Genomic DNA, 23,902 nt, shown 5'->3' with positions numbered 1-23,902 from the left:
GGAATGCTCTCCCAGAAGAGGTAATTGCGGAATCCACCGTTCTAGGATTTAAGGGTAAGCTAGATGTACATCTCCTTATGAGTGGCATAGAGTGATACGGGTAAGGGTAAACTAGATTTGCATCTCCTTATGAGAAGCGTAGAGTGATATGGGGACCAAAACTATGCCAGGTACACCTGGTGGGGCCTCCGCGTCTACAGATCGCTGGACTTGATGGACCTAGGGTCTGATTCGGAGATGGCAATTCTTATGTTCTGTAATCTAATCAGTAGTCTTATATTCTGCTATTTTTCGATTCAAGTTCAGAGTGGATTACAAGAAGAACCCTATATTAAAGGGAGAACATGTACTTAAAAATGATTGCACAAAAAGATAAAATATCAAGAATAATATTTATCATAAAAAGTAGGTCTTTAAAACTTTACGAAAAATATATGATTCAGACTTCTTATTTCTAAAGGAAGACTGTTCCATATCTGAATTGCCCGATAAGAAAACCCATCATAGCAGTCGACTCTTCTTAATTACTCTAAAAACAGTTGGAAACTGAAGTTTAAAGCTACAGTTACTCCATGTAATAAAAAAACTAGCTGTAATAAATAAAAGAGATGTTAATTATTTTGGAGCATTACCATATAAAGCCTTATGCACTAGATATGATACCTTAAACTTAATCCTGTATCTAATCAGAAGCCAGTGCAATTTGCGCAAAAGAGGTGAAGCCCTTTCAGATTTACTAACCAAAAAAGATTAGTCTAGCAGATGTATTTTGAAACAGCTATTTCCAAAACCAATACCTGTATTAAGTTTTAAAAGGCTTTTCCTAGCCCAATAGCTTACTTGATGTATATTCAGGAACATTTATAGTCACTTTTGCATAAGTATATAGGGGCCAATTCTACAAATGGGCATCCCAATTGTAGGGCGTCCCTGCTATTGGGGTGCCCAACTGCCGACTTAGGCTGGTTTTTGGACATTTTAAACTTTTGATTATGAGCCCTTTAGTCTGTACATCGCTTTGGCCTGTCAGTTAGTAAATGCAAATAAAATATGAACTACTGACCATACTGCTGGATCTTTCTCTGCAGCGCCTCTACCCACTGGTGACAGAGCTCCGAATTCTGGGCTGTGAAGAGCAGCGTCTCTAGGATCCATTTCTCTCTCTTCACCCTCTTAACATGGAAAACTAAAAGCAGAAGACAGGATCTCCATTAGTGGAGCAAAAGCAGAGGGCAGAGTGCTCAGGCTGTCTGTGAGCAATGGTGGTGCCTGAGCTTACAGCCTCTGCTGCCACATCACATGCCAGTGCTTCCAGCTACACCAGTGCCTCCCAAACATGGTGGGTCAGCATACACCCAAAGCCCTTGTGTCGGTGTGTACTCATAGCCCCCAGGACTCCGCATGGGTTTTCGATTTTACGGGAAGCCCATAAATGAGGAGGGAACATGTCCTGTCAATATTCAATGACTTACAGATTCTGTGTTGACTGCCCGGGGGAAGGGGAATAGTACTGTTTCCTGACCCACACCATGGGAACTCTCAACCTCATCTGTATGGCTCCATCTAGTGGGCAGACATGAGCTAGTTATCTGCCTTTCCAACATACAGACCCCTCTTCCCATTCCCCTTGTGAATATCAGAAAGAATATTCAGATTCCAGTACCTTATGGTTTAAGAGGGATTTATTAGACACCTTTATGAAGAAATTCACCCAAGGTGATGTCATACCAAAACAGTACTAACTCTGAGGAATGAAAGGGGGTAAAAGGGTAAAGGGTTTGAATTCAGCTCACACCTTTCTCAGGAGTTCTTCAAGGGCTCAGAGTCTGTTTATCCCTGAGGTTTAAATAACCCTAATTATGAAAAGGCAGCACTGCTAATATTACACCAGGCTCTAGAATCATAATACATCTCCAGTACTGAAAATGAATTGGGATTATGAATATAAGCTGGATCCAAGAAAACTAGATAAAGTGGTAAAGGAGAAAGGGCATTGATTATAGAGGTGTAAGTTCCTGTAATCAGGTGGAGAGGGAAAAGACCCTCAAATATCAAGAAATGCAGTCAGAGGCCAAGAAAATATGTCAGCGATACAGAAATATTTTCCATTGTTTTGGGTGCTGGAAGCTTGATAATTTTGAAGTACATCTTGATAAGTTGCCTAGATATTTTACTTCTTGTGAACTCTAGAGGGAAGCTCTCTGATGGGGGGGGGGGAGGGAATGGATTAAATTCCCTGCCGGTTCTAAGGCCCCCTCACCTCAAAAACTGCAGGGAGGGTGCTGGTGCAACACCAATTCTCTTGTGCTGCCGGGGTCCTTCTCCGCACTGTTTGTCTACCCTGGTCCACCCTCACAGTAAAGCAACTTCCTGTTTCTGGTTGGGCGGACCACAGCAAAGGAACTATGCAGAGGAGGCTGAGGGTAACACATTTAAGTTTTAAGTTTTAAGTTTATTAGGATTTTATATACCGCCTATCAAGGTTTTCTAAGCGGTTTTACAATCAGGTACTCAAGCATTTTCCCTATCTGTCCCGGTGGGCTCACAATCTATCTAACGTACCTGGGGCTATGGAGGATTAAGTGACTTGCCCAGACTTGCGACATGAGAGTCGCTCCCACGTCAGTGATTTCACTGTAGTTTTTGAGGTGAGAGGGGCTTAGGAACTGGGTGGGGAGGTTATTTGGTGGAATGCAGGGGGTGGGGAGGGAGGAAAAAAGGAGAGATGCTGAATGGGAGGGGCCAAAAGGAGAGGAACGGGGGACACATGGATAGAGGGGAGCGGAAGGAGATAGTGGCACATGGATGGAGAGAAAGGCAAGAGGGAAGGGAAAGGAGATAGGGTAAATGGATGGAGAGAGGTAGAAGAGGAGGGAAGAAATTGCAGCAAATTGATAAGGATCTGATTGTGGATATCCAAAAGTTTGGAAGGAAAGAGGAGATTCTGCTGTTGGGAGATTTCAACCTGCCGGATGCGGACTGGAATGTTCCGTCTGCAGAATCGGAAAGAAGTAGGGAGATTGTGGATGCCTTTCAAGAGGCTCTGCTCAGACAAATGGTGACGGAACCCACAAGGGAAAAAGCGATATTGGATCTGGTCCTCACAAATGGAGAGAGTATCTCTAATGTTCGAGTGGATGCTCACCTGGGTAGTAGCGATCATCAAACGGTTTGGTTTGATATAACGGCTAAAGTGGAGAGCGGCCGCACGATACTTAAAGTCCTAGATTTCAAATGTACGGACTTTAATGCTATGGGAGAGTACCTGAAGAAAGAGCTGTTAGGATGGGAGGACATAAGAAAAGTGGAAAGACAGTGGTCTAAGCTGAAAGGAGCGATAAAAATGGCTACGGACCTTTATGTGAAGAAAATCAATAAAAACAAGAGAAAAAGGAAGCCGATATGGTTCTCCAACCTAGTGGCTGAGAAAATAAAGGCGAAAGAGTTGGCGTTCGTGAAATATAAAAAAAACCAAGACGAGGAGAGCAGAAAGGACTACAGGGTGAAACTGAAAGAAGCCAAGAGAGAGATACGTCTGGCAAAAGCACAGGCGGAAGAACAAATGGCTAAAAATGTAAAAAAGGGAGACAAAAATTTTTTCAGATATATTAGTGAAAGGAGGAAGATGAAAAAAGGAATTGCTAGGCTAAAAGATGCTGGGAACCAATATGTGGAAAGTGATGTGGAGAAAGCGAATGTGCTAAACAAATACTTCTGTTCTGTGTTCACAGAAGAAAATCCTGGAGAAGGACCGAGATTGTCTAGCAAAGTTACACGGGAAAATGGAATAGATTCTGCGCCGTTCACGGAGGAGGGTGTTTATGAGCAACTTGAAAAACTGAAGGTGGACAAAGCGATGGGACTAGACGGGATCCATCCCAGGATACTAAGGGAGCTCAGAGAGGTTCTGGCGAGTCCTATTAAAGACTTGTTCAACAAATCTCTGGAGACGGGAGTGATTCCTGGGGATTGGAGGAGAGCGGATGTGGTCCCTATTCATAAAAGTGGTAACAGTGATGAAGCAGGAAACTACAGGCCGGTGAGCCTCACTTCAGTTGTTGGAAAAATAATGGAAGTTTTGCTGAAAGAAAGGATTGTGTACTTCCTTGAATCTAATGGGTTACAGGATCCGAGGCAACATGGCTTTACAAAAGGTAAATCGTGCCAAACGAACCTGATTGAATTTTATGATTGGGTGACCAGAGAGTTGGATCGAGGACATATGCTAGATGTAATTTACTTGGATTTCTGCAAAGCCTTTGATACAGTTCCTCATAGGAGGCTGTTGAACAAACTTGAAGGGCTGAAGTTAGGACCCAAAGTGGTGAACTGGGTCAGAAACTGGCTGTCGGACAGACGTCAAAGGGTGGTGGTTAATGGGAGTCGTTCGAAGGAAGGAAAGGTGAGTAGTGGAGTCCCTCAGGGATCAGTGCTGGGGCCAATCCTGTTCAATATGTTTGTGAGTGACATTGCTGAAGGGATAGAAGGAAAAGTGTGCCTTTTTGCAGATGATACCAAGATTTGTAACAGAGTAGACACCGAAGAGGGAATGGAAAAGATGAAAGAGGATCTGCAAAAGTTAGAGGAATGGTCTAATGTCTGGCAACTAAAATTCAATGCAAAGAAATGCAGAGTAATGCATTTGGGGATTAATAATAGGAAGGAACCGTATATGCTGGGAGGAGAGAAACTGATATGCACGGACGGGGAGAGGGACCTTGGGGTGATAGTGTCCGAAGATCTAAAGGTGAAAAAACAGTGTGACAAGGCAGTGGCTGCTGCCAGAAGGATGCTGGGCTGTATAAAGAGAGGCGTAGTCAGTAGAAGGAAGAAGGTGTAGATGCCCCTGTACAGGTCATTGGTAAGGCCCCACTTGGAATATTGTGTTCAATTTTGGAGACCGTATCTGGCGAAGGACGTAAGAAGACTTGAGGCGGTCCGGAGGAGGGCGACGAAAATGATAGGAGGCTTGCGCCAGAAGACGTATGAGGAGAGACTGGAAGCCCTGAATATGTATACCCTAGAGGAAAGGAGAGACAGGGGAGATATGATTCAGACGTTCAAATACTTGAAGGGTATTAACGTAGAACAAAATCTTTTTCAGAGAAAGGAAAATGGTAAAACCAGAGGACATAATTTGAGGTTGAGGGGTGGTAGATTCAAGAACAATGTTAGGAAATTCTACTTTATGGAGAGGGTGGTGGATGCCTGGAATGCGCTCCCGAGAGAGGTGGTGGAGAATAAAACTGTGACTGAGTTCAAAGAAGCGTGGGATGAACACAGAGTCTAGAATCAAAAAATAAGATTAAATATTGAACTAAGGCCAGTACTGGGCAGACTTGAACGGTTTGTGTCTGTATATGGCTGTTTGGTGGAGGATGGGCTGGGGAGGGCTTCAATGGCTGGGAGGGTATAGATGGGCTGGAGTAAGTCTTAACAGAGATTTCGGCAGTTGGAACCCAAGCACAGTACCGGGTAAAGCTTTGGATTCTTGCCCAGAAATAGCTAAGAAGAAAAAATTAAAAAATTTAAATTGAATCAGGTTGGGCAGACTGGATGGACCATTCGGGTCTTTATCTGCCATCATCTACTATGTATGTTACTATGTATGGTGCACATGGATGGAGGAAAGTGGAAGAGGAGGGAAGAGATGGTGCAGGAGAGGAAAAAAACAGAAAATGTATAAGGAGCCCTTGGAAACAAGATGATCAGAAAAAAAATTGCCAGATAATAAAGGTAGGAAAAATGTTAATATTCAGTGCTGGATCATGTCTGGGCCCCAGTACTGAATATTGGGGGCTAAATGTGGGCAGGCTAGGCACCAAAGCTTTTGCATGATGGACCCAGCAGCAACAATTCTTATGTTCTTATTGTCCCGGCCAATATTCAGCCAGGGCTACATAAGAGAGTTATGCACTATGCAGCTCTCAGTTTATTTTTATTTTATTTTTATATACCGGCTGAGTACTCAGCCAACACCTGTATAACTTTTGTTACCTATAAAAATCCTCCCAATCCTCCTGGCTTTTCCAATGGCCCACCTCCCTTCTATCCCCAGGCTGCAATGCTCTAAGTCCCCCCCACCCCTTAATGTCTAGATAGGCACCCCTTGGGTCTGTCTGTCTCCCTGATGGTCCTGTGGGGCTCTTTGGAGGCAGGAGCACAGCTCATTTGCAGCTCCATTTGAAAATGGCAGCCGCAACCTCTTGTGGCAGCTCGTGGTACTTCATGTAATACTGCAAGAGACTGTAGCAACCATTTTGAAATGGAGCTGCAAGAGGCAGGAACAAGGGGGCTGTGCTCTTGTCCCCAATGACCCTCACTGGACCTCCAGGGAGACAGGTAGGCTTGAGGGGTAGGGTTAAAAGACATCTAGGAAAACCTGGACATGTCCTCTTTTTAGAGGACATGTCTGGGTGCCCAAATGGACTTTCCAAACCCGGCAGTTTGTCAGGGTTTTGGAAAGCCCCGATGCGTCTGGAGGGCCTCTGAGCATGCGCGGATGACGTCACACACATCCTCATATGCTCAGAGGCCCTCCAGACCTGGCAGGAAAGAAGAGATGAGGGTAACTGTTTTTTTTGTTATTGTAATGTGGAGAGTATATAGTAGTAGTGCTTAACCTGTAACCCATTCAGAGCTCTTTAGGGGAACGGGATAGAAAACGAATAAATTAAATAAATAAATAAATAACTACAGCAGCAAACAGTGATGCATCTGCCACTGGCCAAAATGCAACCAGCCAGAGACAATGCTGAACATCACCAAAATCTACAAACTGTTTTTGCATTTTCTAATTCTAACTTTTACCACTTTGGCAATATGTATACAAAATGTCAAGTTTCCCTAATTGTGGCTCATGTGTCTTCAGCTCTGGAAAGTGTTGCCAGAGGATGTGGTAAGAGCTGATAGCGTAGCTGGTTTTAAGAAAGGTTTGGACAAGTTCCTGAAGGAAAAGTCCATAGTCAGTTATTGAGAAAGACATGGAGGAAACCACTGCTTGTTCTGTATTGGTAGCATGGAATATTACTACACCTTGGGTTTGGCCAGGTACTAGTGACCTGGGTTGGCCACCGTGAGAATGGGCTACTGGGCTTGATGGACCATTGGTCTGACCCAGTAAGGCTATTCTTATGTTCTTTCATGTAGTAGACTCTTGGGGTCTTGTTCTTCTTCCTCTCTTCCCAGCTCTCACCTGTGAATTGGTTCACTCCAGCCAAAGGTCCAAAGCTGGGTGTCAGGGTCTCCACTCTGCCCATCTGGGCACAGACAATCTCTGTCACTGGAAAGCAGACACTCTGGCCTGAAAGCACAAAAGGAAAAATGAGTTGAGTATCCATCTCATGAACCCCCAAAAAGACCTGCCCACAAGTGCAATCTCTGAAAAGAGAAATATCTGTATGTTCCAGAGCCACAGGAGCGGGTACATCATACTCAAAGCAAATGTGGTTTCAAGATGCCAAACAGCATGCTTGCACCCTGAGATGAACCCTGTTTTCAGGAGCTGCTAAAGTGCATGTGCCAGAGCAGGAGGAGGAGGAAGGGACAGAGCAGCATACAACTTCAAGGGACTGAGGGGCCGGTGCACAAAGCTCCGACACCACAGTAAAAAATATTGTGGTGGGAGCGATATGTGTTTTTTGGGTGATGCTCTACACGAATAGCATGCAAATTATATGCATGCTATTTGGGCAGAGCAACCCCAGTAAAAGGGGGAGGAACTATGTCTAGTGCTTGCTCAGAACATAAGAACTGCCATCTTCGGATCAGACCCATGGTCCATCGAGTCCGGCGAACCGCACACGCGGAGGCCCAGTCAGGTATACACATGATGTAGTTTTAGTCACCCATATCCCTCTATGCCTCTCGTAAGGAGATGTGCATCTAATTTGCCTTTGAATCCTAGCACAGTGGATTCCTTAATAACCTCCTTTGGGAGAGCATTCCAGGCGTCTACCATTCGCTGCGTGAAGCAGAACTTCCTGACATTTGTCCTGGACTTGTCCCCCCTTAGCTTCAAACCATGTCCTCTTATCCGTGTCATGTTGGACAATGTAAATAATTTATTTTCCTGCTCTATTTTATCGATGCCTTTCAGTATTTTGAACGTCTCGATCATGTCCCCTCGCAGCCTCCTCTTCTCAAGGGAGAACAGTCCCAGTTTCTTGAGTCGTTCCTCATATTCCAAGTTCTCCATACCTCTTATTAGCTTCGTTGCTCGTCTCTGCACCCTCTCCAGCAGTTTTATATCCTTCTTTAGGTTGGGAGACCAATGTTGGACACAGTATTCCAAGTGTGGTCTGACCATTGCTCTATAAAGCGGCATTATGACTTTCTCCGATCTACTCGTGATTCCTTTCTTTATCATGCCTAACATTCTGTTTGCTTTCTTTGCTGCTGCCGCGCATTGTGCTGATGGCTTCAGGGTCCTATCTATCAGTACACCCAGGTCCTTTTCTTGTTCGCTCTTACCCAGAGTTGCGCCTGACATTCTATACTCGTGTTCCTTATTCTTACTACCTAAATGCATTACTTTGCATTTCTCCACGTTGAACTTCATCTGCCAGAGCAATCACTAGGCACAGCTCCTCCACCCCCCCCCCCCCCATTCTTCCTGTAAAAAACAAACAAACAATTTTCTTCTGCTGCTGCTGCTTCTCCCTGCCGGCTCAGCTGATCGCAGCAGTGGATTCCCCTGCCATGATCCGCTGAGCTGGTAGGGAGAACAGGGGCTGCTGGTTCATTGTGTTTTTGTGTAATGGGGGTGCAGCTGTTGTGTGTGTGTGTGTGTTGTGTGAGCACATGCACAACAGCTACCGTAAGATCCAGACCTGCCAGAAAATAGTGATAATAAAAAAGGGGGAGGGTGTTCCCTTTGTGCATTGCACGGAGAGCTCATTAGAATACGTACTGAGCTCCTTCTGATGCATTTGCGCCCCCTTCCCTTTCCCCGTATCTTTAAACTTCTCCAGCATGAGCAGCATCCTACCCACGTCTGTGTCGGCTCGCCCTTTGACATCATTTCCTAGGTGAGGGTCCCAGAAGTGATGTCAGAGAGAATGCCAAAAAGGTATGGGGGAAGGCAAAGGACATGTGCGGCAAGGAGAGGAGCAGGCAAGCAAGCGGAGAGGGGGGGGAGAGGAGGGGTGCCATTGCACCCTTAGGAATAGCACGCCCGGGGTGAACCGCACCCCCTATGTCACTGGCAGTGCCTGAGAGGCCACAGTAGAAGGGGGCCCACTCTCCCCTTACAGTAGTAAATGTCAGATGGACACACATACACACCCTCATTCAGTCTCCCACGTTTTAATTGAACAAACACTCATATATAAACACACACAATGGGTTGAAGATTTCCAGAACATTTACAAATTCTACAGCAAAGAAGTCCAAAGTTCTGATTTCCAGGCAGAAGAGCAGCAAACAGATAAATAGGGAGCAGGTTCTTGACTTTCCACCTTTCTAAAGAAACTCAGATGGAGGTGCAATTTGAATTTCATCTGTGTATTTTAAACTCCAGCAAAAAATTAATAAAGTTGCTGAAAGAGGGGCATGAGGAAGAACAGGTCTAGAAGTAAATGATAAAACAAGAAAACCTCCTCACTAAAAACATGTAACCAGAAGTAAAAACTTTTTTTTTTTAAAGAAACAAATGTTTTTGTAGTCATTCTTATGAAAGAAAAGATGAGCAGATCCAGAGGACTCAGATTTGAATCCTAGGCCAAGATTCTGCTTCCAGGGCTGGCTGGGGCTAGGCTATGGAAAGTAGAAATTTCTTGCCAATTCAACTTCCTGGAACATTTTCAAATTTGTTTCCTTTCCCAAATTGCACAAGGAAGGTGGATCCTCCTACACTGACCTTTAGCTGATGCCAGTGTTGTGCAAATATGTAACTAGTTAGTGTGCTTAAGTAAAAGCTTGTTACTTTTGCTTGTAAAGAAGTACAGGCAGGGCCAGATTAAAGGGTAGGCCAAGTAGGCGAATGCCTAGGGCCCAAAATGGTCAGGGGGGCCCGCCACCGGAACCACACTCCCTATTCTGCTGCTTTTGCTTTTCTTAACCAGCAGCAGCGGCAGCAAACATTTAAATCAAGTTTCCAACCCGCAGCCCAGCTTGTGCTCCCTGAAACATGGCCTTCTCCCTTCCTTTCTTCTGTGTCCCCCTCCGACGCATGCTTGGCTTCTGGCCGGCTCCCTTGCTGCCTGTTCAAACCCGCGGGTGTCTGCTCCTCTTGCGATCTGCGGCTGCATCGGAAGCGTTCCCTCTGATGTCACGACGTCAGATAGAAGGATTCCGACACAGCCGCGGATCGCAAGAGGAGTCGGTGCTCACGGCTTTGAACTGGCAGCAAGGGAGCCAGCCAGAAACGAAGCACGCACCGGAGGGAGGCGCAGAAGAAATGCTAATACTGCTGCACAGGGAAGGGGGAGAAATGCTGCTGCTGCTGTCGCGGGAGGGGGGAGAAATGCTGCTGAAGGTGGGAAGGGAAGAAATGCTGCTGCTGCACAGGGAAGGGGAGAAATGCTGCTGCTGCACAGGGAAGGGGGGGATAGAAATGCTGCTGCTGCACCCAACTGGGGAGAGAGAGGGAAGGAGGGAGAAGGAAAAGGGAGAGGAATGAGAGATGCCAAGTCCATGGGAGGGAGGGATAGAAAAGGAGATACCAGACCATGGAAGGGGAGGGATAGATGCCAGAGCATGGGAGAGGGAAGGAGACAGATGCCAGACCAGGAGAAAGGAAGGAAGGAGTGAGGGAGAGAAAGGAAGGAGAGGAGATGCCAGATAATGGAGGGGGAGTTGGAAGGAGAGGAGAGGAGAAAGATGGCAGGGCAAGGGTGGAGGGAAGGGAAGGAGATAGAGATGCCAGACCATGTAGTGGAGTGGGAAGGAAGGAAAGGAGAAGAGAGAGATGCCAAAGCATTGGGGAGGGGTGGAGACAGAAAAATGGAGAGGGGGCGAAGCTGAAATGAATCATGTATAAAGGAGAGAGGGGGCACAGGAGAAACAGTTTATGGAAGGAGCATAGAAAGAGGGAAGATACCATATGGAACGGGGAGTGGGTGGACAGTGGATGGAAGGGGCAGAGAGAGAGAGAGCAGACAGTGGATGGAAGGGGCTGATGCTGACTAGAAAGAAGAGAGTGAAAACAAGATGATTAAAGCAGAAACGACAAAAGGTAGAAAATTTTTTTTTGATGCTTTAGTATAAAATAGTCTTGAAGTTGTATTGATAAAACTTTTAAAACAGAAAATAAGGTAATATTTTTATTGGACTAATTTTAATACATTTTTTAAACTAACTTTTAGAGACCAAAATCCCTTTCTCAGGTCAGGACAGTATAATATAACAGCAGTATACTATATTGACCTGAAGGAGGCTTTGGCCTCTGAAAGTTAATTGAAAAATAGATTAGTCAAATAAAATGGTATATTCTTATTTTCAATTTTTGTGTTATTTCTATTTGTTAATTTGTAAAGTGGTGATTGTTTGTCAGTTTCTTCAAATTTACATCTGCTATATTTATACTTTGCAGAGTATTAGGGGGCTATATGTCATTGTTTCTGTGGTGTTTCACTGTATGCAGTTTGGCTTCTTGGCGGTTCAGTTTAACCTTTATCTATATATTTCTATTTTTAGTTTGTGATTACTTATTCCATACTGGGTGAAGGTGTATCTGTTTCTGTGTTTATGAAAGACATGGTTTTCTGTTAGCGTTGACTAGCCTTGTTTGGCGAAATGCATCAAGCATGGTTCTTGGGAGCACCTTGAATAAACCTGATTTAAATCTCCTTATTTTCTGCCGATCTTCTTTTGTTTCATGTTGGATTCTTTGATGGACCGCTTGCCTTGTTGTTTCGTTACAAGTTAACATACATGGAGTGGAACATACTAGAGGAGTTACAGATTTGGTTGTTTATCCATACATGATGGATTACAGTTGGTTGACACAGAGTGAGGCAGTTGAGAGGCGTTGTAAATTTGGTTATTAATATAGACTTATACATTATTTTGGTTAGTATTACTGCTTTACAATATATTTTAACACTTTTATATATGTATGGAAAGGGTTCAGAGTTAAAGTCCTGGGTAAGTAGGTGGGAAAGGAAGGAAGGATTGTTCAGAGATGTTTTGGGGTTACATAGAAGAAAAACTGTGCACTGGTATACTAATCTTTGTTTTGAATTTTAAAAAAAAAGAAATAAATACAAGTGGAAATAAAGAAGTAAATAAGAAAACAGATAAATGGAGGCAGGGCATGGTTGGGGTGTGGGAGGGGCAGGGCCAGGGGGGCCAGTGTACTTGTAGAATTAATCCTGCCCTGAGTACAGGATAACATCTGTTACTGTTACAGAAGTAATAATTACACCAATTTTTACTACTTTTACTCAGTTACATGTGATGCTTACATTAAAAAGTAAAATCAAGATGAAGATTTCACAGCAAACCAAATGAAACAGCATTTTACTACTTTTACTCAGTTACATGTGATGCTTACATTAAAAAGTAAAATCAAGATGAAGAATTCACAGCAAACCAAATGAAACAGCAAAACCTTGTCATGCAAACAGTGCATCATCTCATCTTAAAATTTTGCTGTTCAGGGAACACAACCTATGGGGCTCATTTTTTAAAAAGATGGAAGTTCAAAAGACGCCATAAACCTGCACATGGACATCTTACTAGTCAAAATGTCCACATGGCTATTTTTTTAACTGGCTTTCTAGAAGTCTTTCTAGTTATTTTGTGTCCAGTGCATCTAAATCTTAAGGGGGCGTGTTAGAGGAATGTTTTGGGCCGGATTAGGGTGGATTTAGCACTTGGATGTTTGACAGCAGCAATCAAACATTTTACAAAACATCCAGGGCACAATTTGGATGTTTTGGACTAGACCTGTTTTTAAAACAAATAAGGGCCAAAAAGGTACCCAAATTGACCAGTTGACTACTGGAGGAATGAAAATATGGTCCAACACCTCCCCCTCCCCCACCAAGAAAAAAATATCTGCATGAAACAGTACATATCTGTCTCTATGACAGCTACAGATATTATGGCCAGTCTTAGTAGAGCTGCAAGCAGGTCTCTGGAATAGCCTGGTGGGCAGTGCAGTGGACTGCTGAGAAGGGAACCAGGCCCATATGCCCCTTAACTAGTAATAATAATAATAATAACTTTATTCTTCTATACCGCCATAATCTTGCGACTTCTAGGCGGTTTACAATCAAGAGTGCTGGACATTCAGCTAAATACAATAAGTAGATATTCAGAGGAAATACAGAGATCAGAGACCTCAGGAGGCAATAGTATAGAAATACAATTTGCTGAGCGAAAATGTAATATGTACATTTTAGTAGGTAATGTCCGACAGGACCTGTTGGGGATAAATAGCAATGTAAAGTTACGATAAGATGAAGATAGCAGATTATATTTATAACAGTGCTGTAAGTTCAGGTGGAATAGGGAGGGGGAGGGAGAGGGAGCGCGGGTCAATTGTTTAGGTATTTCTGGAACAGGTATGTTTTTAGGCATTTCCTGAATTCCCCGTATGTAGTGGGCGAAAGCAGTTGGTCTAGGTCTTTGCCCCATAGGACTGCTTGGTGAGAGAGAAGGTGTTTGTGGTGTTTTTTCATTTTGCAGCCTCTAACTGGAGGGGAAATGAGTTTTGGGTGTGTGTTTCTCTTGAGTTTGTTATTAGAAAATGCGAAAAGGTCCGTTATGCACTTGGGGGTCAGGCCATATAGTACTTTGAAGCAGAGGCAGTACACTTGTGGTAGAAAGTGTGAGCTCACCAAAACTCATTGTACTGCCATATAGGTGACACCTGCAGGCATAAGGGCTATTGGGGTGGCATACAGGTGGGTACAGTAGGTTTTGGGGGAGTTTGGAGGACTTACCATATAATGTACAGGGGTTATGGTGAGATGTGTATATGACACCCTTAATGTGAAGTTCAGAGCAGTGCCCCCTAGGGTGACCAACTGCTCTGCCGGCATGTCTGTATGGCCAATTCATGGAAATAGTTTATTTTGGACATTTTTTTTCGATAATGGCAAAAAAAAAAAAAAATTATGAAAAAAAGATATATTGTGGATTTGAAAATTGATATTTTCTCCACCAGGTTTTTGGATGTTTTTCTTAAAACATCCAAAGTCATACTTAGATGTCCTATCAAAAGTTCCCCTCTAAGACAATAGTGCCTGTTGAACTGGTTACTGGTTTCCAGGCAAACAGAACAGTGATGAATTGGGTCATTTTCAAGCAGAGAGGAAGCTGAAGCTTTTAGCAATTTTTGGTGGACATACGTCTCTTCTGCAACAGACTGCAATTGACATTGGGATGATTGTCCATTGGATTGATAGTGTCTTTTGAGAAGAAATCTGATTGGCCTTAAAGATTGAAAAATCAGTTTTCAAAAGACAGTCAAGTTTGCTATCAGACAAAAAATTGTCAGAACAATGATTCAAACTTTGTGAAAGCCTTCTTTGCAATTGGACAGCTTGACAATGACAACAAAGATGAAAATGCAAATGATGAATTAGAGAGCACTATTTCTAATGAAACTGGTAGTAATGATAAAAGTATTCTTTGCTAAATGAAAGTCAAGTATTTCAGAGATTCCATTGATCAAAACTTGCAGACACAGTCAGAAGCAAAAAACAAAAGGAATTGTCCCCAAAATACCCACAAAGAAGAAAATCCAGAGAAAACAAAAAAAACCTCTGTGGAGTGACGATGTTCCTAAATGGACTTTATTTGAAAGTGTCAAAGTTCCAAAGGTACACTGAAATCATCCACATAAAATAATTCCATCCACATAAAAATAAATCATCCACATAAGAGCCTTAAAGGACCTAGTCCGCTAGGGATACAGAACCCAACACGGTCCGCGTTTCGACAAAAAGTCTTCTTCAGGGGTCCCTGGGGGTCCTATAAAGGTGAGTACGTGGGGAACAATTGTGTGGTGAGCCGGAAATGAGACACTGAAACCTGGCCTGATTTGAAGGAACTTTATATCAGACTGAATAGACCCCTTCTTTGTAGTGCAGTTGTTGAGCACCTTTTTAGCTGTGCTGGATTAATTACACTGCTGGTGTAGCAGTCATTTTCCAAAAATGTAATTTACTAACCCCCCCTTTTACTAAGGCATGCTAGCCAATTTAGCTAAACATAGAATATAATGGATGCATTAGAATTTAGCACGTGCTAATATTTGAGTGCACACTAAGGGCTCCTTTTATCAAGGTGTGGTAGGCGGTTAACGCGCGGAATACCGCGCGTTCAACCGCCTGCCGCGCTAGTTGCTAACGCCTCCATTGACGAGGCATTAGTTTTTTGGCTTGCTGCAGGGGTTAGCGCGTGATGAAATGTCCGCCGCGCTAACCCCCGAGCACACCTTGATAAAAGGAGCCCTAAATCAGCTAGCGCGCCTTAGAAAAGGACCCCTAAAAGCACAGTGGATTGACTTGTAGACCAATAAAAGTTATCGGAATAAAAATGTTAACAAAAGTCGCATCATCCATTGTAGTTGTGGGGCTTTTACTTTTTATTCAATAGGTATTAACATAACATAAACATTTAATTATATAACATAACAATCAGCTTAGATACCGCAGAACCGTGAAGTTCTATGCGGTTAACAAAAGTTTATAATAGTGTATACAATTAAATAAATTGAAAATTACGTAACTTAATGACTCACAGAATAGATTACTAAAGTATAATGTCCATAAACATGGAAATTAATTACCCAAATATTTAAGAAACAAGTATGTCTTTAAATTTCTTCTAAATTTCACATAAGAACTCAAAGACAAGATTAGATTTTCCAAATCCTTGCCTCATAATGCTGCCTGATATGACAAAAGATGATGATGATGTTTTTTAAATTTGCAGTCTTTAACAGGCGGGAAGACAAAATTCAAGTGCGAAATAATTTCTCCTATGTTTCTTATTTGCAAAAGTACAGGAATTCTATGTGGTTTACATAAGAAAATTGAAACAGTGACAATAAAAACAAATGACCTAGAAATTACAAACAATTCATAACTAAGCAGGTTTTCAATAATTTCCTGAACTGGTAAGAGACAGAGCTATCTAACAGATTTACAAACGATTTATCATGAGAAGTTGCCTGAAAAGATAGGAGTCGTTGAAAATAGCTCTTGAATAAATGACCCTTTACCAATGGAAAAGCAAGCAAATTACAATTACTTCTTGGGCGGTGTGAATTAATGAATAAAAAATGATCCATAAGATAATCAGGCTTTACTAAAAACAATAAAACTTATTGAACTAAAAAAACCCAAAAAACCATGTTCTTCACTGATGTTTACTTAAGTATTAAATATACTGTACATTTATTTTTAACTTTTACTTAAGTACTATGACCTAGTTTTTTGAATAACACTGGCTGGTGCCACTGGCAATGGATTTCAGCCAACAAACAAGAACAATACCCAGGTATCAATTGAAGAGCAGTTTGTCCTTGTTAACATCTGTTCCACTATCAATGTCAAACTGGAAAGCTTTCATGATTAATTCACATACAAGGGCTGTTCAAAAAGTATCAGGCCTTTATTCCTAAAAAATACTCGCATTCAGAAAAAACAATCTTATACTAGTCTCCTTCAAAGTAGTCCCCTTGGGCTGCCAAACACTTCTTCCAATGGTTCTGCCACTGTCGGAAGCAGCACTGGAATGTCTCTTTTGAGATTGCTTGCAACTGGTCCATTGTATTCTGAATGATGTCTTCTCTTGACTGAAATCTGGTCCCTTTCAGGGACATTTTCAGCTTGGGGAAAAGCCAAAAGTCACACGGAGTCATGTCGGGAGAGTAGGAAGCCTGAGGAATCACAGGTGTTTTGTGTTTGGCCAGGAAACTTTGTATCAAATGTGAAGAATGAGCAGGTGTGTTATCATGATGGAGCTGTCAATTGCCCACTGCCCACAGGTTCGGCTGTTTGCTCTCACAGCGTTACGAAAGTGACGCAGAACCTCTTGGTAGTACCCCTTGGTGATGGTTATGCCATGTGGTGCGTACTCATGATGAACCACGCTACTGGAGTCATAGAAGACGATCAGCATGACTTTGACATTGCTGCGGTCCTGCCTTGCTTTTTTTGGCCTCGGGGATGTTGAATGCCTCCATTGTGATGACATCAATTTGGTTTCTGGGTCATACCCATAAACACAGGACTCATCGCCAGTGATCACTGTGCTGAGGAAGTTGGGATCTCCAAATGGAGTTGCTACTGCTCGATCATTAGCAGCTTTGGTAGCAGCTTTGGAATGAACTTCGCTGAAATCCTCCTGAAGCCCAAATCTTCAGTCAAAATGGAATGAACGGATCCAACACCGATGCTCGCCTCATCTGCAAGTTCTCTGATTGTGATTTGACAATCCTGCATCACCAGGATCCTCACTTAGTCAATGACGATCTCATTTCTGGATGTTGAAGGCCTACCAGAACGTGCTTCACTCTCCACTGATGTTCGGCCATCTCTGAAGCGGTTGTACCACTCCTTTATCTGTGTGGTGTCCATTGCTTTGTCCCCGAAGGCCTGTTGAATCTTGTGGATTGTTTCCACTTGGGAATCGCCAAGCTTTACACAAAATTTAATGCAGTAGCGATGTTCAACATTTTGCAAAAAAACAAAAATCAGACGGCGCTGACTTACACTTCCTCACTCATCGGCGGTCTGCTGGTTACAGACAGTTTCAGTAGGCAGGATAAAATTCAAGTATGCACATTAGGGTTGCCTACATACGTGCACCAAACCACACCTCCCTAGCTTTATTTTACGCAAGAAAAATTAAGGTCTGATATTTTTTGGACAGCCCTCGTGTTCTAGTACTGCCATCTTTTGCTCATTCTGTCTGAACTTGAGGAAAGGATTTTTAGCATGGAAGAAGTAGTAAAAAATACTTTTAACCCCTCCCCCCTCCGCTTTGATGAGACTGTACTCAGTGGCGTACCAAGGGGGGGGGGGCGTGGGTGATGGTCCGCCCCGGGTGCATGCCTTGTGGGGTGCACAGCCGGCCAGGTCCGGGTCCTCCTGCCCTACTGTGCAACTGGACCTGCACCTCCTTCTTTTCCCCCAGTCTGCGCCGCTGCAGTCTTACCTCCCCGCTGCTGCTGCTAATTGCCGACAAGAAGTCTTCTTTCCGACGTCAATTCTGACATCGGAGAGGACGTTCCGGGCCAGCCAATCACTGCCTGCTTTGCAAGTCTCTATCTTCTCCCAGACAGAGGTTCTAAGAAGAGAAAACCTCTGGGCACTGAGCCTTCAACTTAAGACAACAGGAAAAAAACTGCAAATAATAAAACTGCAGAGCAGATGCGAAACACATCTGAGCAACTTGCTTTCAGAAGAAAAACTGAAAGGAGGTGGAGTTGAAAGATGAGTGATATTCTGCAAGCAACTTGTGGGTTCAGATGCATAACCCTACCATTCAGCTCAAGACTACTAGACACATTTCACTAGAAATTGTGTTAAAAAAGTTATTTTGTCTGTCTTGGATCCGCTGTAGTTCTCCACTGTAGAATTAGCAAATCCAGTTATCTGTACCTAAGTAGCTTTTAGTTTAAATATCTTTCTAAGCAGCCCAGTTAGACATCCAAAATTAACTGTAAACAAACATATAATAGAAGCATGCTAATAATAATTGAACCAGCCCACCAAATTTCATATGCTTCCCCAGTATTCCCCTTCCTCCCTTGCCCTTACTGAAGTAGCTTTTAATAATAGCATTTTCTATATCTGCTCCCATCTGTGGTAATTTTTCACAGTTAAGAGGCAATATTTTATACATTGCACTCTGCAGTCATTGTGCCAGGGTGAGGCATGAACTTTATGTTGGCAGTTATGCTTTGAAAACTATATACATGTAAAGAATGCACAATAAATCAACTTTATGCACCTAAAACACTGGAATTTGAGCGTGTTGATGTATCCTTTCTTTAAAAACGCGTGTATATGTTCTCTAATTAAAATTTATAGCCATATGAAACAATATGAAATGAAAAATCATCCAAGACTTTTTCCATGCACTTCCCTAACTGGGGACATTCTGTAAACTTTTGCTGCAGAACCTGTCCTCAGGTTGTACCAAAGCCGCCATGTTACCCAGTTCTAAGAATGACATTTTAGGCCAGTTCTAGTTTATAATTACCTTATTCTGCTGCATTATGAGAACTGCAGCACTGATTTCAATGGGTAGAATCAGGGACTGCAAATCCTATGCTGCTTTGGGATGTAAATTAAAACCAGGACTGGCCAAAAGTCTCGCTTCTGGAAATGGGTAACTCTATAGCACTGCGGCATGTACAAATTTAAAGAGTATACACTGTAGGTCAGTGCAGTCACTGTGTTCCTGCTTTTTTTAGGGATCAGTTTACCTTCCTGATACCATACCACGCCCCTCCAGGAAAATGACACAAATTTTCTGGTTCTAAGTTCATTGTTTTTCAGTGAGCTGACCTCCCCTGAGTCTGCATTTTAAACCTGCCTTTTGCTGTCATCTACTTCAAGTTCCCTTCCTGTGGCCCCCAGGGGCTCTTACAGGTACCAGTTGATTGGCCAGACAAAGGATGGTATCTAAAGAGAAAAAACTTTCTTTTACTTATCCATGCTTATTGGTGAAAAGCTTTACTGTAACAATGGCTCTCTCTGCTTTTAAAGAACTGCCAAATGTAATTTTTTCTTACATCTTCTCACCCCCCTCTCCATACTCATGGTGAACCCTGTACCTTTTATATTTCTTTGTATTTCCTCCTAGGCTGTCTTATTCTTTGTGACACAAGTCACCTCTCTGCAGCTGGTATCAATGTAGCATTTATGGACAAGAAGTTTCAGTCTTTCGAACAAAAGCAGAAATGCAGTGCAGAACACCAAAACCAAAATTAAGATCAACTTATCAGGGTTGACTTGGGGAGAGGCAAAACTTAGTTTAACTCCTAGCAGGTACAGTATTCTCCAACACTCACCAGCTCTATTCTCTGCCCCCGTCTTCTCTGTCCAGCTTCCATCCTCCTGTCCCAGACTCACTGACCATATTCTGAGTCCCAGGCCTCCTATTTCCCCTTCCACCTTCTTGTCATATATTCATTGACCCTGTTCTGTGCCCCAGGTCACCTTCCATCCTGTTTCATCCCAGACTTACCAATCCTGCTCGCCAAGTCCTGGGTCTCCTCAGTCCAGCGGAGGTATTTCCCTTGCAGACATACCTGGTAGCTTTTCTTCTTTAAACGCAGCAGTGACTGGAAAGTGTCTCCCATTCTATGACGATTTTGTGCTAGGCAGTGGGGAGGCAGAGATAGTGTGTTGTGTCCAGCACTGACTCACTGACTGACAGTCACAACCGGAAATTCATGTGTATGGCACTTGAGCAGACGTGCAGGTCTACTGCTCCTTTCCATAATCCTAGGCGGAGTTTAGAGCAAGGTGACATGCCTCAGGGCACATAGCTGGAAATAAGTCCTTGTGCAAAGAAAACCCTAACAAACTATCATTGTGACAGCCTCAAAGGGAAAGAGCACTATTGCAACATAGTACTGGTTGCTCACGGTTAAGAACATAAGAATAGCCTTACTGGGTCAGCTCAATGGTCCATCTAGTCAGTAGCTTCTCTTCACAGTGGCCAATCCAGGTCACTAGTACCTGGCAAAAAAACAAATAGTAGCAACATTCCATGTTACCGATCCAGGGCAAGCAGTGGCTTTCCCATGTCTGTCTCAATAACAGACTATGGACTTTTCCTCTAAGAAATTGTCCAAAACTTTCTTAAAACCAACTACACTATCCATTCTTACCACAATGCGTTGCAGAGCTATTCTCTGAGTGAAAAAAAAATTTCCTCCTATTGCTGTTAAAACTATTTCCCTGTAACTTCATCAAGTGTCCCCTAATCTTTGTAATTTTTGACAGAGTGAAAAATCGATCTACTTGTATCCGTTCTACTCCACTCATGATTTTGTAGACATCAATCATATCTCCCCTCAGCCGTATCTTTTCTAAGCTGAAGAGCCCTAACCTTTTTAGTTTCCTCATACGAGAGGAATTCCATCCCCTTTATCATCTTGGCCGCTCTTCTTTGAAACTTTTCTAGCGCCACTATATCTTTCTTGAGATAAGGAGACCAGAACTGAACGCAGTACTCCAGATGAGGTCGCACCATGGAGCAATACAGGGGCATTATAACATTCTTAGTCTTGTTAACCATCCCTTTTTTAATAATTCCTAGCATCCTGTTTGCTTTTTTGGCTGCCGCCACAGATTGGGCAGAAGGTTTAATCGTATTGTCTATAACGACACTCAGATCCTTTTCTTGAGCGCTAACCCCCAAGGTGGACCCTAGCATTTGTCCATATTAAATTTAATCTGCCACTTGGATGCCCAGTCTTCCAATTTCCTAAGGTCTGCCTGCAATTTTTCACAATCTGCATGCGTTTTAACAACTTTGAACAGTTTAGGGTCATCTGCAAATTTAATCACCTCACTTGTTGTTCCAATTTCCAGATCATTTATAAATAAGTTAAATAGCACCGGTCCTAGTACAGACCCCTGCGGCACTCCATTGAAAAAAATGACCATTTAACCCTACCCTCTGTTTTCTATCTGATAATCAACTCCTAAACCACAACTGAACTTTGTCACCTATCCCATGACTCTTTAATTTTCTCAAGAGCCTCTCATGAGGAACTTTATCAAAAGCTTTCTGAAAATCTAGATCAGGGGTGCCCACACTTTTTTGGCTTGTGAGCTACTTTTAAAATGACCAAGTCAAAATGATCAACAAACAATAAAATTTTAAAAAAACACAAAGCACACTGTACGTTATGTTAATTATCATTTATATTCGGGGGGGGGGGGGTTTCAAAGAGGTCAAGGCAGATGACTTTAAAATATGCAATGTCACCTCAGTAACAACTATACAAAATTAGACAAATATACCCCCTCCCTTTTTACTAAACCGTGATAGCGGTTTTTAGCGCAGAGAGCTGCAATGAATGCCCCGCGCTGCTCTCAACGCTCATAGGCTCCCTGCGCAAAATATAGACAGCAGATATAAATTCTCAAAAGGGACACATTGTGATCACTAAATTGAAAATAAAATCATTTTTCCTACCTTTGTTATCTGGTGATTTCATGAGTTTCTGGTTGCACTTTCTTCTTCTGACTGTGCATCCAATATTTCTTCCCTTCTTTCTGCCTCCTGCATGCTTCCTCTCCTCCATACCTCATTCCATTCCCAAACCACATCTCTGTCCTTCCATGAGTCCAACTTTTTCTTCCTCTCTCCCTGCCTGCCCCCTGCCACCCAACACACTCCATTCCCTCCCTCAACTTTTTATTCCTCTCTCCCTGCCCCCTCCCCTTTCTTTCTTTCTGTCTCCCTGCCCCCTTTCTTTTTCCCTGCCCCCCTTTCTTTCTTTCTGTCTCCCTGCCCTTTTCTTTTTTCTGTTTGTCTTTCTGCCCCCCCTTTCTTTCTTTCTGTCTGTCCTTTCTTTCTCCACAAGCCACCGCTGAGGCCATTGTCTGGGAACAGGCCCCCAAGCCACCGTTGCCTCCGAGTTCTCCCTGTTTCCCGATGCTGTAACAGGCCAGCAGTGACTGCAGAAGTTTTGGGCCCACCAGCCTTCCCCCTGACGTTGGAGAGGAAGTTCTGGGCTAGCCCGGAACTTCCTCTCCAATGTCAGAATTGACGTCGGGGGGGGGGGGGGGGAGGGGGAGAGGAAGGCTGATGTGCCCGGCGATTCTGCAGTCACTGCTGGCCTGTAATAGTGTTGGGGATGCAGGGAGAATACAAAGGCAACGCGAGTCGATCGTGGAGTCCGGGATGGGCTCTGTGATTGACTCACATTGCCTTTGCGATCTACTGGTTGATCGCGATCGACCTTTTGGGCACTCCTGATCTAGATACACTACATCAACTGGCTTTCCACATGTTTATTCATACCTTCAAAGGTCTCATTAAATCATATTTGTCTACATATTCCACAAATTTATTTTTTATAATTGTTTCCACCATTTTGCCCGGCGTAACATTGGCCACCCTCCAATATTCAGGTAGTACAGATGATTTTAGCAACAGGTTACAGATCACTAACAGCAGGTCAGCAATTTCATGTTTGAGTTCTTTTAGTAACCTGGGATGTATACTATCCGGTCCAGGTGATTTATCACTTTTTAACTTATTGATTTAGCTTAGTACATCTTCCAGATTTACTGAGATTTCTTTCAGTTCTCCACATCATCACCTTTGAAAACCATTTCCAGTTCAGGTAGATCTCTTAAATCTTTCTCCATAAGACCAAAGCAAATAATTCATTCAGTCTCTCTGCTATGGCCTTATCCACGATCATCCAACAGTCCCACAGATTCCCTCACAGGTTTTCTGCTTCTGATGTATCTAAAAAAATTGTTATGAGTTTTGCCTCTTTTGCAAGTTTCTCTTCATATTATTTCTTAGCTGTCTTTATCAATGCTTTGCATCTAACTTGCCAGTGCTTGTGTCTCTTCTTATTTTCTTCATTTGGTCATTTTTACATTCTTTAAAGGATGTTTTTCTGGACAGCTAAACTCCTGTGCAGCATCCCTGAGGAGCACTGGAAGTTGGTGTTTGTGTTCAGGAGCGCTGGAGGGTCGCACTTCAATGGGAACAGATAAGTCCTTGCTTTAAATTACTGACTTGGCAGTGGAGAACTACTTTGTGCCTTTCAAGTGCTTATCCTAGTATAAGTTGCCTATGTGAGTCATCTGAAACAGCTTTATTTTGAATAGATTTGAAGTAACAGTGGTTTTTTCTCCACTTCTACTTCTATTCCTGTTGATTTTCTTACTTTTAGATGAATAGGCACCTGATAGGAGCACTGTCTGCATGTTGTTTTGGAGCAGGCCAATTT

The 23,902-nt window shown here is 43.0% G+C and overlaps 1 protein-coding gene across 2 annotated transcripts in view; it reads right to left on the bottom strand.

The window, feature by feature from the left end:
- Positions 1-20,328, bottom strand: part of LOC117348323 (ceramide kinase-like) — a 68,667-nt gene extending 48,339 nt beyond the window's left edge. The window contains exons 1-3 of one of the 2 annotated variants that reach the window (XM_033920313.1): positions 20,161-20,328; positions 7,196-7,303; positions 1,064-1,186 (exon numbers count right to left, since the gene is read on the bottom strand). In XM_033920313.1, the coding sequence (XP_033776204.1) occupies positions 1,064-1,186; positions 7,196-7,303; positions 20,161-20,275 (346 nt within the window). In that variant the 5' untranslated portion in view covers positions 20,276-20,328. Of the gene's footprint in view, positions 1-1,063; positions 1,187-7,195; positions 7,304-20,160 lie in introns of those variants that run through there. The other variant, XM_033920322.1, reaches the window with a different exon arrangement.
- Positions 20,329-23,902: the final 3,574 nt, after the last annotated feature.

Source organism: Geotrypetes seraphini, chromosome 1 (assembly GCF_902459505.1).
Source record: "Geotrypetes seraphini chromosome 1, aGeoSer1.1, whole genome shotgun sequence".
In the NCBI taxonomy this organism is placed as follows: domain Eukaryota; kingdom Metazoa; phylum Chordata; class Amphibia; order Gymnophiona; family Dermophiidae; genus Geotrypetes; species Geotrypetes seraphini.
The sequence above is the reverse complement of the archived record's forward strand: the minus strand, read 5'-3'. Positions and strand labels throughout refer to the sequence as shown.